This window comes from Papilio polytes, unplaced genomic scaffold (genome assembly GCF_000836215.1).
Source record: "Papilio polytes unplaced genomic scaffold, Ppol_1.0 DF823835.1, whole genome shotgun sequence".
NCBI lineage: Eukaryota > Metazoa > Arthropoda > Insecta > Lepidoptera > Papilionidae > Papilio > Papilio polytes.
In genome coordinates, this window is record NW_013525369.1 from 1870075 (window position 1) to 1888778 (window position 18704).

The following is an 18704-nucleotide window of genomic DNA, read 5'->3' on the forward strand; positions in this document are numbered from 1 at the left end:
CACTTCGAGCTGCAGAAGACGCGCTACGAGGTGGCGCGCTCGGCGCTGCGCCAGTGCACCAACACCACGGACCGCTGCGACCTCACACTGGACATCTTCTCCGCGCAGAAGGTATAAGTTGATGCATCCGGTTAATAGATGGTGTTGTTACAAATTTATAACACGAGTGTATTTTATCACTGGCTATCGATAGCCAGTTTGATTTTTTTTTAATATCGTATGGTGGTGAAAGAAAAACTGGCGGGATTTGGTAAAATAGAAAAGCAATCAGTGTACAGACAGACATTTGTAGAAGTTATACCTCTACCTTTAAAAGATGGAGGAGATGTACAAAAAGTAGATTTTACCCTTTTTACATTTTCTCTCCTCCTTCAAAGTCAAACTATTTCATCTTACAATCATTTCTGAGAAGAAATTGTGGATTGAATATAGGTTACCAACACACAGAGTCATCAGTCAAATTGGGGAAATTCTTGTAATCTGTCTTAACCTACATAAAATTTACTGCCGCACACTATTAATGGTCATTAAGAATCTATTAGTGTAGATTTAGCATTAACAACTTCCAATAAAGGAATGTTAAGAGACATGTGTCTGGGATGTAAATGTATTTTGAGATAAAAAAAATAACAAATATATTGTCAACAATAGAAAGAATATTCTAAATATATATAACTATAATCTACAGGTAGTTCTAGAAGTGCCGCTCCGGAACAACGATTCATTATGGAACGAGCAGTTTGTGATAGTATCGGAGTGCGAGCCGCGCACCGCCGTGTACCTGGCCTGCGTCATCGCCGTTCCCATACTCATACTGGTGTTTGCCTTCCAATAACAAGTAAACTAATGACTTACAGTGACATCTATTGGTCGAATAGAATTGCCAATGTTTTACAGCGCCATCTATTGTCGAATTAAATTACCAAAAATTTACAGTGCCATCTATTAGTCCAATCGAGTGACTAAATTTTTACAGCGCCATCTATTGGTCGAATTAAATAATAACAGATTTAAAAACTGATATTGCTAAAATTCTTAATGTCACCTTTGGAATGAAATAAAACAATTGTTTCGTTACTATGTTATATCGTGGTTGTGAATAAAAAGGAAACAAATATATTAGTGAGATAAAAAAAGACATTGTACTTTGGTGTAAATCGTAAAAAGTACATTAAGATATAAATTGATTATTTCTTGAAATCGAATTTATTATGCACCAATTTTATTGTTATTTTATTGATCGTTTTAGGTTACTTTACAAATAAAATGGTTGTTATTTTTGTATTTAAGATGCCAATTATACCAAATATTTTAACACCAATAGAATTGTTATTTTATATCATAGAATATACAATGCTAGCTAATAATAAATAAAATGTATTATTAATAATATGAGGCTGTTAATGTGATACTAGTCATACGAGATATTATTTTATTAAAGTTAACGTCCGAAATAAAAAGATTATGTTATTAAAAATCGTTTTATTGTAAAAAAAAACGTTTTTAAGCTAACTTATATATATTTATTTTTAATACAAAGAAGGCGTGTTATAAGATCCAGCGAACAAGATCATTTCTGTCTTTTTATCGACGATTAAGAACGCAAATGGACGATCTGCGTTAAACGAAACGGTTTTTTTATCTGTAACCAAAAACTCTGCAACGAATTTAGCTGTGATCCCTTCTTCTATGACTTCTATATCTGATATTTGAGACATCAAAGAAGCGTAAACACCATAATCACTTATTCCTTTCAAATCCGCAAGATTGGGATAAAATACTCTCTTTACACCCATATCATATAATAACTCTGGCAACGTATCAACATCAGTAATAATTTTAAACCTCGGTAATTTCACATTAACGAGTTGCATTCTTTTCTGTTTGTACAAATTGAAAATAGCTCTCATTCTGATAGCGTTTAAAGAATAGAATATATCAAATGCCGTACCTTCAGTTGGTAAGAACACTAACATTGAAACACGATCGTCTTTACTGCAAGGAAGTTCTAAAACTCTAGCTTTAATTAACGGTATATCGATTAAATTGAAATACGATATCTGGTTCATCATCTTTACATCACCGAGATGTTTACCTAGATGAGAATAAAATGGCTTAACAGTTGTATAAGCACTATTGAAAGGGAACTTCCAATCACCTCTGAAGTACGTCGCATCCATCATTAAAAGTACAGTGTAGTTGAAGTCAGTCGGGTAAACCCCCTCAGTGATTAAACCCCCCATCGCAGACTCTATAACAGCATTCGTTTTATCCGCCGCTTTTACAGGTTCACTAAAATCCACAGACAAAACTTTTACACCATTATGTTTCTCAGATTCATGTTTAAAACGCCTCTTCACTTTCATTAATTTATCCACAACAATAACACTGCTTCTTTTATTCATTAACTTTAACTCCTTATCCGTAAGGTTTAAAATGTCTCTGATCTTCCGTCGGAAGCATTTCATCCTGTGATGTCTTGTCACCTTCCAAATCTCATTTAATGTTCTCCCTCTTGCTCCATCAGACAGTATCATTAGTTGCAACCACGTCGACATCGGTGAGAAGACAAAATGGCCGCCGGTCTCATGAGATACTCTGTCTAAAATCTTTATAGAAAACTCGTAAGCCGGTCTTTTCATAAGCTTTAACGCGGATGCATGACTGCAAGAGTATCTATAACTTGATACAAGAAGAAATAAATTAATTAACAAGAAACATCTGAACATCATGTTTATGATGTAGCGAATAATTAACTAAGTACGTTTTATCAGAATTGAATGAACGTATAAGTTAAATAGGTCGCATCAAATTGTTTTAAACAATCAGCTTTTAATATCATTGTTGATAAACCGAGGTCGCAGATGTATCCTTTCAGAATGACGTAATTGCTTCTAGAAATGTGCGAAAATAAATGTACACGCTATTTTTTTTCAATCTGGCAAGACGCGAATCAAATTTATACGTTATTTATCGCGTGAGTTTTTCTTACATGTCTAGAATTTACAAAATTACGAGCTGTTGCCCGCGACTTCGTCCGCGTGGTATTAGAAAACATACAAACTATATAAATTACAAAAAGTTACGTATCCCTCGGGAACCGGACATTTCTCGGAGATGAACCTTATCCTTTGTGTACTCCAGACTTTATTTTATATCTGTGCCAAATTTCAATAAGATATATTGAACCGTTGCAGAATGATCAAGTAAACATTAAAGAACTAAATTAATGAATCCCACGGGAACCGTAACTATTCCAGGGATAAAAAGTAGCCTATGTGTTCTTCCAGACTATACTCTAAACCTGTACCAAATAATATAGAGAGCCCTTCAGCCGTTTAGGCTACAAACGCTAACAAACATCCATCCATCCATCTAAACTTTCGCATTTATAATATTAGTAAGATTGTATTTATATCTATGTAACAAAGAGAACGTTAGTTATGATCGTGGTACACTGGTAGAGGGAGACCTATAAAGAGATGGATTGTGTGAAAGGTGACATGATCAATAAGGGAGTGATGACTGAGATGACGTATGATAGAGTTAATTGGAGGACGAAAACCTGTTGCGCCGACCCTACGGGAGTAGGATAAAGACAAAGATGATGATGATGAAGTACACGAATTGTATGACGCCTCATTCCTCAAAATCGGTGCAGTATTTTGACTGTAGACTGACTACAATGGAATTTACACACGTAAAATCCCACATGTAAAAAATATGTATATATGCGCGAAAAATATTAACCTCTATTTCAGTCGGTTAAAACGTTGAGAATTCCCTCTGTATTTTTTTCCTGTGGAGCTATTGTTAGTTATAACTAGCTTTCGTCCGCGGCACCGTCCGCGTGGAATTAAAAGTAAACAGCCTATGTGTTCTTCCAGACTGTCCTCTACATCTATGACATTCATCGAGATCCGTTCAGCAGTTTAGGCTACAAACTAACAAACATCCATCCAAACTTTCGCATTTATAATACGAGTATTAGTAAGATAAACAAATAACCTAAAATATTTGCCAGTGTTAACATAATTCGATGATTACGTCTAAAAGAGATTCAAACATAATAATTTATAGAGGCGACTTTTTTGTATCGTAAGTGGATACCTAAATTCTCCGAAATAGCAAAGCGACGCCCATAGACATCCGCAAACGCATTGCCTAATTATAAACGACAGAGGATGGGACGCACAGAAAGAGGGTATCCCCTTTCTTTGCGTCACCCCTCAACACGAGAGGAGGGTAACACAGCCCGCTGAACCTTGAGACGGCAAGATGTTGAAAAGAACTATGCTAATCTATGGTGTTATGATGGTTAAGCTTAAATGTCCTGTCTATTCACATATTCGTATTTTCATTTGTATTTCCTTATTTCATACGTAGACGGAAAAAAATTACACTAAATACTGAATTTATATTTATTACAATTCCTCCGTCTGTTTGTCCAGCTTCGTAAATTGAACTAATATAAATTAATAATTTTGAGACCTCACATTGGAAAGAATTTAGAAGAAAGGATTATAATTTACAATAGATGGCGCTAGCAGTATGTCTATTCCAACTGTCATATTTCAAATTTGGACAAATTTTAGTAAAATTTGCACCAACATTTAAAGAAAAAAAAAACTAATTTGATTTATTGTTAACTAGTAGTTGTTATCATGAAAGTAAAAAGGCCATGAGCAATGACCGTTCTATTTTTTATTTCTAGTAAATTCTTACTTTCTCTACTCGTAGATGACTGCTAGCATATGCTTTTACTATAGTTATTTTAAAACTAGGTAAATCGTATAATTAAAAAAAACATATTTTGGTGATCATAGAAGCATTCTCTTAAAGGTGACTCAGGAACAGACAATGAATTAAAATTACAATACATTTAAAAAAAATGAACAGACGAAGCGGGGTTAAACGATATATATTCCTGGTATTCCCAAATAAGCAGCCATTGCTCGGTTTATCAAAACGCCGGGTCATTCGATAACCTGTTCACTAAAAGCGGCTACTTCTGTATCAGTTGTTTTAACCGTTCTGTTGAACTTGCACGAAATGGCGATACTAACATTATTTATTTGTGCATTTATACCATCTATATTAGCTCAGTGCAGCGTTGAAAAAGCGAAACCATTCTTATCAAGGTCTGTATTCGAATTTTCAACAGAATTAATGAAACGAATCGCTCAAGACACCGATAACCATTTTATCGCTTCAACATTGTCACCATGGACGTTACTAGCGTATACTTCACTAGGGGCCAAGGATAATTCATACGAAGAATTAGTTAAAATACTAAGATTGCATCGTCATAAATGTTTTATGAACAAATTCTTCGATGTAACTAAAGAGATTTACACACCAACTGCTGAGACAACTCTAGAAGGAGCATCAGCGATATTTGTTGTTGATAATATCCCAGTGAATGAACGCTTCCAAGAAGAAGTGAGGAGAGCAGGTCTTGGTGATATCAAACAAGTGTCCACAGATAATTACGAATATGTAGCCGCGACAATCAATAACTATGTAAAAACAGCAACTAATGGAGCTATAGATGAAATAGTTGTTGCTAGCGATTTGGAGAACATCGTTATGATGATAGTCGACGCACTTCGTTTTAAAGGAACTTGGAAAAACCCTTTCCCAGTAAACGGAACACAACAGATGCCATTCTACGATGAAATGTCGAATGAAATAGGTACAGTCAACCTAATGTCTGTAACAGACGTTTATAATACAAGATTTAATAATGAAATCAACGCGACTGTTGTCGAACTACCTTACAGTGATAACAGATTTTCTATGTTACTGTTCGTTCCTTACGCTGATGAGAAGTTAAGTAACGTTATTGATGCTATAGGGAAGATAACACTGAAATCTATTTTCTTAGATTTTGCTAAGAAACAACCAATGGACGTAGTCGTCAGAATGCCACGTTTCAAGATAGCATCCGATTTAAATAATTTGAGAGAATTGTTGATAGATATGGGTTTGAGGTCAATATTTGATCCGAGTCAAGCGTCGTTCCCTAAAATAGCTGATTATCCTCTATATATTTCTAATCTTATCCAAAAAGCAGAAGTAGAAGTGACTGAGGAAGGTACAATAGCGAGCGCGGCGACTGAAGTAGAGTTCTCCTTCAAAAGCTTCCCAACAACCGTTGACGCGAACAAACCTTTCTTCTTCATGATTGTGGACAAGAAAACGTATATCCCAGTCTTCTCTGGAGCATATTCTAAGCCAAGTGTGTACTAATTTTAAACTATTATACGCAGTACAGTGTTTTATGTACAGAAATGTAAACCATTTTAAGAAGTTGAAAAACGAAGTAACTATTTGTTTTTTATTCCTTTACCTTTACCTCTCCTATATTTTACTTTAAAAAAGAGATTATAATACTATCTTCTTGCATCTTCGGCATTAAAAAACCTCCGCATATTAAACTGCAATACGCAGTCTTTTAATGCGTTCATGCATAACTAAAAGACCTCTTAGAACGCACACCTTTGACTAAACCATCGCACAACTGTGTAGTCTCGCTTTAATTCCTATCAGCTTATAGGGAGGTGCGCATACTACTCGATTTTTAGTTGTGTGACTAAACAGTTGTATTTGCTGCGAAAGAATCGACTATCGCACAATAGTTGTGCGATAGTCTAGTAGTAGCGAATGCCCAAAAATCTATTGATATCTCTTTCATTCATTTAAAAATAACTGAGATAACACTGTCTTCGTAATATAATTGTTTTAGCTCTGGAAATTACTTACTTCATGTTTCATTCGAGATCCTAGACTATGTTGCCTCCATTCGATCATTAAGAAAAGAGGAGGGGATATATGGAAAGTGGATATTTATATCACGTCCCTTTTCTACCAAATCTACTTTCCCTTAACTTCCCCAACCTTAACAGAAATAATTTACAAGAACGTTTATTCACTAGAGGCGTGAAATTTTCGATTAAATATTCTGTATTGTTTTTATATAATTAATTATTTGTACATTTAATCAGTCATTTAAAAAAAAATTAACGATTTTTAAACCTTTAAAGAGCTGTCAAAGTCATTTGGCAGGAACTTGCACGGATCTCTATTAATGGATAGGTCATTTCTTGGAAATTACAGCTTTTGTTACGATCTAACTTTAATGCGCCTGTTGATATTTCTGACAGTCATTTTTATCTATATTATTAACTCGAATCCTCACCACAGTTACCAACAGGGACCATCAGCCACCATCAGTGACAAAATGGCGAAAATCAATTAGGCGAAAAATACCACTGCTTTAGTCTATTTTAAGATCAGTGGTTAATTGTCATCTGTCACTGTCATCCACAATACGTGACGTTTATTTTATTTACATGTTAATGATACAAATGGATGTAAATGATAACAATTAAATCTTACTGCACATGAATAAAAATGCTTAAATACATAATAAGTAAGTATAATCCACTCGTAACAACAAAAACAAGAGTATAAAAGTACGTAATACGGTTTATATTTAAGTGCGGAGAGGAACATTCAACATTACTTTTGGGTATTTCGAAGTGATTTATTCTCTTTATTTGTTGAATTTAAATCTTTTGAACAGTTTTACGACATTGTTTAATCTGCGTTTTGTGAATTTGTTCGACTATGGATTTATTTGTTCATCGGAAAAACCTAGTAAGACCAAAGAAGTAAGTTTTTTACTTACATTATTAATTACTATTTATTACTGCATTATTCTAGATGTTATTTCTAGAATTTACAAACACATAATTTTCATTGGCAACCTGCAACCATTAAACATAAAAAAGTAAATCGTATAATACTATAAAGAAGAAAAAATTGTATTTATGGAATAACTCAAAAACCATTCATCCAATTATAAAAAATCTTTTACAATTAAAAAGCTATGTTATCGCTGAGTATCAAAGGCTAAAGAAAAGAGCAACAGCTAGTGAATTATAATGTTTTTTTTCTAGTGTTAATGCTGAAGAAACACCTAAATATGTGTTATCAAAGGAGCAATTGGATTATTACGACAAAAATGGTTTCCTGGTTATCAAAGGATTAATCAGTTTTGAATGTTTGTACACTGTCAAGTGAGTGATTTGATCATTTTTTCTTAATAAGATACATATGTATTTGAATTAATTTCCTTAAAAAATAGAATAGAATTATTATTTTGTTTAGATATGTGTAATTAATAAATAACTAAGTACTCTACTACATATTAGCTTGCAAACTTGGCATTATTAACTGAATCAAATCAATTTTAGCGAGAAGTGTCATAGGAATTATATCCTTTCCCGGAGTGTCATAATATCACATTTTTTTATATTTTAGGAAACGTTTTCTACAAATAGTGAATGGATTAGAAGATGTAGGCTTTATGACAATTATAAAGGAACCGGGGTTAGCAGAAAAGGGTGCTAAAGGACAAGATGTTATTAACAAGGTAATTTTTCACCATCTTTGACTATTGAATGACAGGATCTGTCTGATGCACATTAATCTTTGACAAAAACAAACAATAGTTCTGCACTGTAAATGCACAAGTATATCTGATAGTGAATCGAAAATGTCCACAGTCTATTTGGTCGAAAAGTATTGGTAATCAGTTTATATAACAGCTAGCTGTCCTTGTGCAATTTCATCAGCATAAAATTATTTTATTGTTTACATGTGTCAAATTGTCAATTGCATATGTCAAAATGACAAAACTTGGCAATCTTGCTTCCTTGGTGTCGTCAGCAACTTAATGTCTCTTTCCCACATTAAGGTTTTTATTCAAAATATTTACCCTCTAAGTTTAATGGCGTGAAAATATATAACCTAAAGCGTGACCTAAGTATAGGGCTTTTTATTAAAAAAAGAATTATTCAAAAACATGCTGTGATTGTTGACATCTTAGGCAACAAAGAAGTGTGTGTATGCTTTATTATGTTAGTATAAAAGTATAGATTTTAAAGTGAACTATTATAAGGTAGTACAAATTAAGAACAAAGTGCCTCGATTGCGTTCCCTACTGCACTGGCTGCATGTGTGCAATTTGTGTGTTTTTAAATTCAGTATTCATTTCAATGCACATATGTGATTGTCGTTTTAACTCACAGTAAGTCATGAATTTCAAAATGTATGATTTATTTATTTTACTGTGACTTACTAAGAACTCTTGTATGAGAACAATCTCCTTTTTTAAAAACAATAAAAGTATGACGATGTATTTTTGTACATTTCCGCCGCAGAATATTTAAAATGCATGGTTCACTGCTGTACTAATTTATGCAAAGAAGGATTTTGCAATTCAACAGCCTTAAGCATTCAAGAGCTTAATTACTCATTGCTTAAGTAATTATGATAAAATCGTATATTTTTTTAAAACGGAAAAATATTTTTTGCGCTTTTTTTCGGTGATGTTTTTCATGGTTCATCTTTGATGGTTTATTCTTTCTACTGTAGCTTATAGAGTGAAGAATGAAGAATAAAAAAAAAATACGGATGGGACGAAAATTAAAAAACCTAATTTTTACTACTCGAACGTTAATTATTTCATTAATCTTAATCTCTTTTAATAATTAAAGCACTGGCACGGAACATTCGAGACTATTAGAAACGATATAAAAAAAATTGCAAGCACAAAACTTCATTTTGACGTTCAATATCATCTGCCACTGATCTGTATAAATGGATAGGCCTTTGCTTGGATTTTTTTTTGCAATTTCTGATTTATTTTATTTATTTATTTAATTAGTTAATATCTTGGCCAAACTGCCAAAACGATTTGGCTAAAGATTGCTCCCTTAATCTATCTGGTACACTATACTTGCTAACATGTAATATGCTAAAATATTCCTTGAGAAGAAAACAATTTTTCTCGCATAACAAAATAAACGAAACAACCAAAAAAATCAGACTTTAGAATTGCAACGTTGGATTCGGCCGTATAGGTATTCAGTAGCTGCGTTTCAATTTTCTTGTAGCTTGTCTGTCGTAAATATAAACGCGCTTGTTAATTCTGAAATACACATGCTAGAAGGTCTACAATGCGACCCCTTGACTTGACTTTCGATTTGTGATGTCGCTTGTAGAATCAACAAAATGTTTTAAAACGTATAGAAATGTATACGTTACAAGCCCGCAACTTTTTGATCAGCAATGATGAAAATCGAATGTTACTTTGTCGAAGGGGGCAGTAAAATATCAGCGAGATCAAATAAGAAATGATGTCCGTATTTAATTTCATACTAGAGTCTATGTTATTCTGGAATTATCTTTACTTAATATCAGATCAATGATATCCACTTCGACGAGGAGTTCAGCTCTTATTCAGAAGACCCTCGGCTCCTGGACGTGGTGTCTCAGCTAATAGGGGAGAGTATCACAGTAGTGCACTGCATGTTCATCAACAAGCCCGCCGGCACGCTCAGACATCCGCCGCATCAGGTAAATACACTATCGACCTAATCTCTTTCTCTTAAGAAACAATGGAAAGGAGGAGACTCGTACGAAGGGGAAATATCCTCTTTATGTCTCCGTCAGGTAGGCAACGCATCTGCAATCGCGAATGTCTGGGTAGCAGTCGCTTCGCCATTTCAGCGGTTACAAGTGACCACTTGCTCGTTTGCATAAATAATATAAAAAAATCAAATCTCCCCGTCCTTATCACACTCACGTAGCTTTCGTATGCATCACTCTCTTGATATCTCTCACGAAATACATCCATGTCACATGTAAGTTGAGTTTGTTGCCCGTTTGTATTTGGCTTTTCCCCGCGACTCGTCCTTGTGGAACTAAAAAAAACAAAAGTGAGTAGCTTGTGTTCTTGAAGACTATAATCTGTACCAAATTCCACCTAAATCCGTTATTAAATTGTTTAAACTATAGTGAGACATTACTTTAAGCGAAAATTAATTAAAAACGGCTCAATTTACGCTTTTATCTTCCGGTGACGAAGAAGAAGAAGGATCCCCGAAGGGTCCGAAACTAGTCGGTGCCGTCACCGGAAGATAAAAGCGTAAATTGAGCCGTTTTTAATTAATTTTCGCTTAAATCCGTTATGGCTACAAACTCTAACAAATATCCATCTAAACTTTCGCATTTATAATATTAGTGCTAAGTATTAGTATGATAAACATAATTGAACTGTTGTGGATATTTGGAAATAGCTAAACTGTACAGTTCTCAGTTGGTAACCTTCATCATTATCCTGAAGTTAACACTAAAGGTTAAAATGAGTTAGAAGTTAGTTTTAAGTCATTTTATTGCGAGTCAGCCCCAACACCATTCTACATATGATTGCCAGCAAACTGGATTGTAGATATATTAATCACTGCATAAAGCACGTGGCAGGCGATTGTACATTTTAGAATAACATTTAGATGTATGTATGACTAACGTAGGTATTAAGTTTTTTCTGTTACTAACAAACTATGAGCAAAAAAGAAGTGTAGCTCGAAATAAAGTTTATTATTTATATAATTTCTTTTTGGTGGCATTAAATACATATTCGTTCAAAATGTAAATTTCCCTGTTTTGTTACGTAATTTACGGTGAGATTACGTAGAGCATGTATCGGTCAGGATCTGTGGTACTTCCCGTTCCGTCCCGCGGACAAGATAGTGGCGTCGTGGACGGCGGTGGACCGCGTGCGGCGCGACAACGGCTGCCTCTACGTGCTGCCGGGCTCGCACCGCACGCACGCGCTCCTCGAACACCACTATCCTAAGGTCGGGGACTATATTTAATCCACCTAAAATTGTAATAAATTCGACCGTAAATAGATTTTTTTTTTGCTAATTTTTCAGTTGCCATACTTGAATTTAATAGAAAAGAAGTTACACTAACTGTTGTTCGCGACTTTATTCGCGTGAAAATAAAATTATATTAGTATTTTTATACTAATATTATAAAGAGGAAAACTCTGTTTGTTTGATTGTAATGGATAGGCTTAAAAACTACTGGGTCGATTTTAAAAATTCATTCACCGTTAGAAAGGAAAGGTCATCTATGAGTAACAGGCTATATTTTTTCATTTCTTTGTTGTTATTTTTAAATTTCACGCAGACGAAGTCGCAGGCAAAGTCTAGCTTATATTGATTATGAAAAGGAGGATATTTATATATTTCGGTATTTTCTTACGTATTTAAATAACTCAAAAACTGCTGGGCCGATTTTAAAAATGCATTCACCGTTAGAAGGTTAATTTATGTGTAAGTAACTTTGGCAATATTTTTTTTTATTTCACGCGATAAAAGTCTCTTATATGTTTTGCCGACACATTCTAGCAAAAATTCGTGCTAGTATAGTGTAAATTGTTTTTTTGCATATATTGGACAATATTTAAATATTTAAACCGTTTTTTGACCGACTTCTCAAAAGGAGGTACTCTTTTCGTCTGTATGTTTTTTTAAGTAGTTAATATTCTTCTATGCGTATTTTGTGTTAGGATTCGAATAAGTTTTTGTTCTACGGAGTGAGCGAGGAGGCGGCGGCGGAGCGCAGCCGCGTGGCGCTGCCCATGGAGCCGGGCGACACCGTGTTCTTCCACCCGCTGCTCATACACGGCTCCGGACCCAATGTTTCCAAGGTCGGTATCGTTAACTAGGGTAAATGGTAAGAAATGTGCTAGATATTGCAGGTTTTTGTGTCTGTCCCACGACTTCGTTCACGCAATATTAAGATGTAAAAGTAGCCTAATATGTCTATGTCAACTACCCTTCAGTGAAAGTCCTGTCAAAATCAGCTCAGCCGTTTCGGAGATTACGCGAAACAAACCAGCTTGTAGACAGACAGACAGACAAATTGTAAATGCGATTTTCGTTATCAGTAACTTCCCCAAATCTGTAATTTTGTTTCTGATATTACAAACAGACCAATCATCCAATTAAGCGTTATCAAGTGCCAATAGTCTAATGGTTTATGGTGCGGACTACCGATCTTGCGGTCGAGAGTTCGAATCCCATTCGACTATTGTGGTGAACCATATCCTAGCACAAGCCTACAGCTTAGTTGGAATGGTTAAAGGAAATATTAGTAAATTAACAAAAATCTACTAATGTTTTTCATAAAAGAAAGATAGATACAGATGTTGATGATTAGATTTGTTCATTTTTTCATTTAGTTTAGTCATTACTAAAACAGAGGAAAGATTTATATTTTTGTATATATTGAAATAACTCAAAAACTGGGCCGATTTTAAAAATTCTTTCACAGTTACAAAGCTACATTATCAACGAGTAACATAGGCTACAGTTTTAATATAATACTTTCAGAGTTCCCGCAAAGCTATAACCTGTCACTACGCGAGCGGCGAGTGCCGGTACGTGTCAGTGGAGGGGACGGATCAGGAAACTGTCGCTAAAGAAGTGGAAACCGCAGCTAAGAAGAAGAAAAATCTAGATATATCTTTTAAGGTGAGTATTTTTGCATTTTTGTACCACTTTATAGGTTACTTTATGTGATTCAATTTGACGTTGTACAGTTTACACTTGTTCTTAATAGGAAGACTCAATCGCCATTTTGTATTTAAAAAGACGTTCAACATTACTTCTTTAGCCCTCTCGTTTATTAACTATAATATAGGTAATTGTACAAAATACTAGCTTTCGCCCACGACTCTTTCCGCTTGGAATTATAAAAAAAGTAAGGAGCCTGTGTTCTTCTAGACTATGTTCTACATCTATGCCTAATTTCATCTAGACATGTTCAGCAGTTTAGGCTACAAACTCTAATAAACATTTATATAAACTTTCGCATTTATTATAAAAGTATTTTTTTTTGTGACGACGACGATTTTAAATGTTTACTGTAAGATATATTCAGCTCTAATCGAGTCTTATTATAAATATTTTAATGGCGAAATAAAAATATTAAATATCACGCGTTTCAATATCTTACTAATATTATAAATGCGAAAGTTTGGATGTTTGTATGTTAGAGTTTGCTTTACGGATCTCGATAAAATGTGGTTTATATGTCTGGAACACATAGACTAATTAACTTTTTTTTAATTCCACGTGGGCGGTCGCTGCTAAAGCTAGTATTTTAATGTTTTAAAAATTGTTTTTTTTTTTAATTCTTTGACATTTGTTTCAGGACTCTTGGCATTACAAAAACAAATTGGTGAGAGGAACAAAATCGAATCTTTGAAAATATTTTTTATGTAATAAGTGAATCTATAACAAGGTTTAGGGAATATGAAATAAAGAATAATGTATATAAAAGCATTTTTGTAAATTTGAGATTATTTAAAAAACGTATTTTTATTAAAATAAAACTTCCAAAGTTGTATATAATTGTTTTATTTATAATCTTAGGTACAACGGAATAATAATCGTGTTATTCTAAAACGAATTTAAATAAAATAGAAATACAAAAATATACAAATATAATCTCACAAATGTGAGAAATTCTCAACAATATAAACACGTAAAACAATATGTATGAACGTTTTTTATATTTTTTATTACAAAAATAAAACATCGTTTGTAATAGAATTGTTTAAAATTAGAATTATGGTCAAATAATTTGTTTGGAATATTTACAAGTAAATACAAAAAAATGTTTCCAAATCACATTTCTCAGAACTCGAATATTCAGATTAAAAATATATATCAATTTTCAAATTTCTGTTTTACTGATATAAACAATTTTTGCAAGTAAAAATTCATATAAAGTTTACAAAATAAGTGTTACATTTTAAAGTAAATTATACCCGATTATTTGCTTAAAAAACTATTTTATTTTATTAATTATATATCTTAAAGCTTATGGTAAATAATATTTAAACGAAACTCTCATTAAAATCATACGAATATTATGTATGCGAAAGTAAATGGATGTTTGTTAGAGTTTGTAGCCTAAACGGCTATGGATTTCGATGAAATTTGGCATAGATGTAGAGGATAGTCTGGAAGAACACATAGGATTCTCAGCTTTGTTTTTTTTAATTCCACGCGAACGGAATCGCGGGCGAAAGCTAGTCATTTTATATTTTGTACATAAAAAAACTTAAGAATAATAAAAAAAGTTTTGTGTTAACTTAATTTCAGATTAGTGTTATCTATTCGAGTGGTGTATATAAATTAAAAAAATATATAATTACTAATTAATTATGAAATTAAAGTAATATAATCTTATAATTAAATTAATTAATAAGCATAATTTATTGTAATTAATAATTACCATAAATCTTGCTTATAAACACAAACAGTATATACTTTATGTATATTTCACAGTTTTATTTCCCTTAGAAAAAAGTTATTTTATTCAAAAATATCAGCTGTATAAAAATACTTTTAATACGACGTTGATTAAAACATCGCTGTTAGCAGGGGTGCCAAACATTTACATCGACGTGAATTTCTAAAGCAATGTTTGATTTTAATAATTTTGTTGGAAACACGTAATCCTACAGACCTACTATTTTTATAGTGCACAAATAAATTATTGAATCATCATCAGGTCTCAAAAACCTTTAGATTCGGCACTATTTTTTGCGGCTGGCCGCCTGCCTGTCGCCAACCCTACTTGGGATTATTTATTAATTAAAAGTTCTAAGATAAATTATTAATAAATAAATTAAGATAACAAGACACTAATACAAAATTATTTCTAAAAATACAAATACAAGAATTAAATCACAAAACAGTTAATCTGGTCAACGCCACTCTTCTGAAGGATCACAAACGCATAATTCTTTCCACACTATTCACTTCTGAAGCATTATAGTCACTTGGAGCGCCGCCATGTATATTAAATGTTATTTTCCTTTCTGACTCTGACTGATCTTCTCAAACTCATATTTGTCTAACACCAAAATCAGTTTGTTTAAATTAATTATTGAATGATTTGCACAAAACACGAGTTTTCTTATATCACGCGCGTCGATAGTTTGCCACCCCTGGCTTATTAAATAATGCTAACCTCCATGTAACGTTTATAATTAATAAAAAATCGGTTACAATAAAACATTGAATTTATTTCCGAATAGATTTAATTGTAATATGTGCGTAAAATGAAAAAGCAAAGCTTATTGTGACAAGGGACTAGATATGATTTGGATAAAAACTTATGCTACGTATTTATAATTTTAGTTTCCCTTTCCAGCCTTTTCTTAATAGAAAAGGATGTGCAGGAAAAGTGGATTTGACAGTGGAGACGCATAGGAAGAGGAAATGTCCTCTTTATGTGCGTCTCCGTCAATGAAGGGTAGGCAACGCTGCAATTGCGGATGTTTATGTGCAGTCGCTTTCCATTTCGGTGGATTCAGGCCGCTTGCGAGTTTGCCACCTTTTATTATATTAAAAAAAATATCCATAGATATTTAAACTATAGATGCACAATCTAAGACGAAAAATCATTTTCAGTAAAAGATCTTTCGGAAATTCTCGTTTAGATGTCACACTTGTACACACAATCTTGATTTTATATGTATATATTAGTAGGAAATATTACAATATCATACTAAAACAATCCAACCACAATTACATTGAGAACAGACGTATAAAGTATAATTTGTTATAATATTGCTGATGATTATTCTGATTGGAGTGTGTGATCTAAATATAAAAATTTCACACAATAAATATAGGTGTAATTAATTCTACGTAGCGTGGGGTTTCGTGTTTAGAATTCTGAAACAAAAACAGTTATAAATTAACTTAATAAAACTTTCGTGAGACATACTATATTATTTATAACACGGCTAAAACTCACGTGGGAACTTTCGGTGTAGGCACCAACCAGTTTCAAACCCGTAGAGGGTCCTTCTTGAGGGTGAGTGTATGCCGGCTTCATTCGCTTTCGCGTCGCGACGGAGTTCCCACGTGAGTTTTAGCCGTGTTATAAATAATATAGTTATAAATTACTTCAATTATATCATAAAAGTTGGTAGAAACAAATAGAAAATGCCAACACCAAAGTTTGATAGGTTATAAGTTAAAGAAAAGGGCGTTTTCAACTTAAGGGCTAACAATGTAGAAATAACACAAAAAAACATACAAACGAAAGGAGGTACCCTTTTGAGAAGTCGGTCTAAAACTAGTTTACTAATAGTAATTATAATAATAAAAAAGTAAACAAAAACTTAACAAAGCAATAGTTTTAGGTCGTTTTTTTTAAATATCTTAATAACAGAAATTTGAAAATTTGTTAAAACTTTATCGTTTATTTTAATTTGTTAACAAGATAATAGAAAACTTTTAGTATGAAAAACACAATATTAACACAAATAACAGGCTGATACTAAGGAGAGGGGATCCTTTTGGGGGTTACTTCTTTGGAAGTCTTTACGAATTTTTGGGGGACAATTTATCAAAGAAGTAACAGTATTATGTACCAGGAGACCATAGAAATCAGAGGTACCTTAAATAAAATTAAGCTTTATTCAATTAAGATAAAGTCTAATTTTCTTTGTAATTTATTATCAAGAGTAAGCGTATAAGAATCTGCAAAGTTAAATCAAACTTTATTTCATTAGTGTAAAGGTTGATTTTTAAAATGATCTGCTTTGCTCCGATATAATTGTGAGCGAAATTATTTCTATTAGGAATGCATGAAAAAAAAAATTCTACTTTTTCAAGCCTCTCTCCTCGTATCCGCCAATTAACCACAAACCCATATCAAAGTAATATTTACCTGAAAATCAGCGATTCTCAAATATGTAAGCAAAAATAAAAGCCATTATATCATATTTGATTTATTTTACACTTTGTTATATAAAATAAACTAAAAAAAGAACTAATTTCTAAACTACAAAATTACAGCGCCATCTGTTATTGTTTACTTGCAACTATAACTACTCTACAAGCTTTTATACAATTTTCGCAACTAAAATACATCAAAAACATTGTAAAATATATGTAAATATGAATTAATATTAACAATTTACTGGTTTGTTATAATGTGCGTAATTTTAAATATTTACAAGATTACTTAAAACCGTATTAAAATTAAACCCCTACATCATAAAACTAAATCTACAGACTCTTTTTAATGCTAAGTTAATATTTGGTTATTTTTATTAACTAAATTCATGAAAATTACAGTTTTTGTACCATTATAAAAAATATTTTAACAGACATTTTATTTTACGAATTCGTCAAATTCAGAAATGGAATAAAAAAGTAATAATTTACTATAAAAGTCTTATAAGAGAAAATACGCATAAAAAAAACTACATTTTTATATAAAATCTTCTATATACAAAGATTACAAGTACCGTTACATTTTAAAGTAAACATTTTGCATAGTACTTATGCATAGTACAACTTAACTGACCCGGTAAGTATCATGACCCCAACTAACAATAAAATATCAGGTCAGATAAATATCGACATAGACATTTAAGAAATAAATAGAATAGACATAGTGCACGTTTTTACTGGTAACTTCTTTGAAAGGTAATAAGTTAGTTTTAATCTAGTGCCATCCCATATCCTTGTATTGACATGTTATGAAACATTTTACTAAATTATAAGAAGCATCTTTTATGATAAAATAAACTATACAGTGTACAAAATAAAATATACACAATTAATTATAATTCAATGACACTTTTAGTAATTAATTTAAATACAAATAGATATGTGGATTCGATTTATCAATAGATAGCGTTAGTGGATGTCAAAAATGTGTCGTGTGAAGTGTCAACTATGTCTCCTCTATATTTGTTGAATGTCTGCGTACAGTCTAGTCGTGTCTGGGAACATAGACGCGTA

The 18704-nt window shown here is 32.6% G+C and overlaps 4 protein-coding genes across 6 annotated transcripts in view; 3 read left to right on the top strand and 1 right to left on the bottom strand.

Moving 5' to 3' along the window:
- Positions 1-1223, top strand: part of LOC106103207 — an 18198-nt gene extending 16975 nt beyond the window's left edge. The window contains exons 14-15 of the mRNA XM_013282897.1: positions 10-111; positions 689-1223. Coding sequence (XP_013138351.1) covers positions 10-111; positions 689-835 — 249 coding nt within the window. The 3' untranslated portion in view covers positions 836-1223. The remainder of the gene's footprint in view (positions 1-9; positions 112-688) is intronic.
- A 244-nt stretch (positions 1224-1467) lies between these two features.
- On the bottom strand, positions 1468-2774 carry LOC106103254 (ovalbumin-related protein X-like). Its single transcript, XM_013282959.1, has one exon. It carries the CDS (start codon positions 2730-2732, stop codon positions 1530-1532), a length of 1203 nt encoding a protein of 400 aa, XP_013138413.1. The 5' UTR covers positions 2733-2774; the 3' UTR covers positions 1468-1529.
- A 2234-nt stretch (positions 2775-5008) lies between these two features.
- Positions 5009-6330, top strand: LOC106103255 (serine protease inhibitor 2.1-like). Its single transcript, XM_013282960.1, has one exon. It carries the CDS (start codon positions 5053-5055, stop codon positions 6250-6252), a length of 1200 nt encoding a protein of 399 aa, XP_013138414.1. The 5' UTR covers positions 5009-5052; the 3' UTR covers positions 6253-6330.
- A 1016-nt stretch (positions 6331-7346) lies between these two features.
- On the top strand, positions 7347-14236 carry LOC106103279 (phytanoyl-CoA dioxygenase, peroxisomal-like). Of its 3 annotated transcripts, none has more exons than XM_013283001.1 (8): positions 7347-7435; positions 7965-8084; positions 8329-8440; positions 10273-10428; positions 11565-11711; positions 12431-12571; positions 13257-13397; positions 14080-14236. In XM_013283001.1, exons 3-8 carry the CDS (start codon positions 8375-8377, stop codon positions 14131-14133), a joined length of 705 nt encoding a protein of 234 aa, XP_013138455.1. In that variant the 5' UTR covers positions 7347-7435; positions 7965-8084; positions 8329-8374; the 3' UTR covers positions 14134-14236. The 3 variants fall into 3 exon arrangements, with proteins under 3 accessions (XP_013138455.1, XP_013138453.1, XP_013138454.1); XM_013282999.1 differs by having other exon boundaries at positions 7354-7676; positions 14080-14235; XM_013283000.1 differs by lacking the exon at positions 11565-11711 and having other exon boundaries at positions 7354-7676.
- The last annotated feature ends 4468 nt before the right edge of the window (positions 14237-18704 follow it).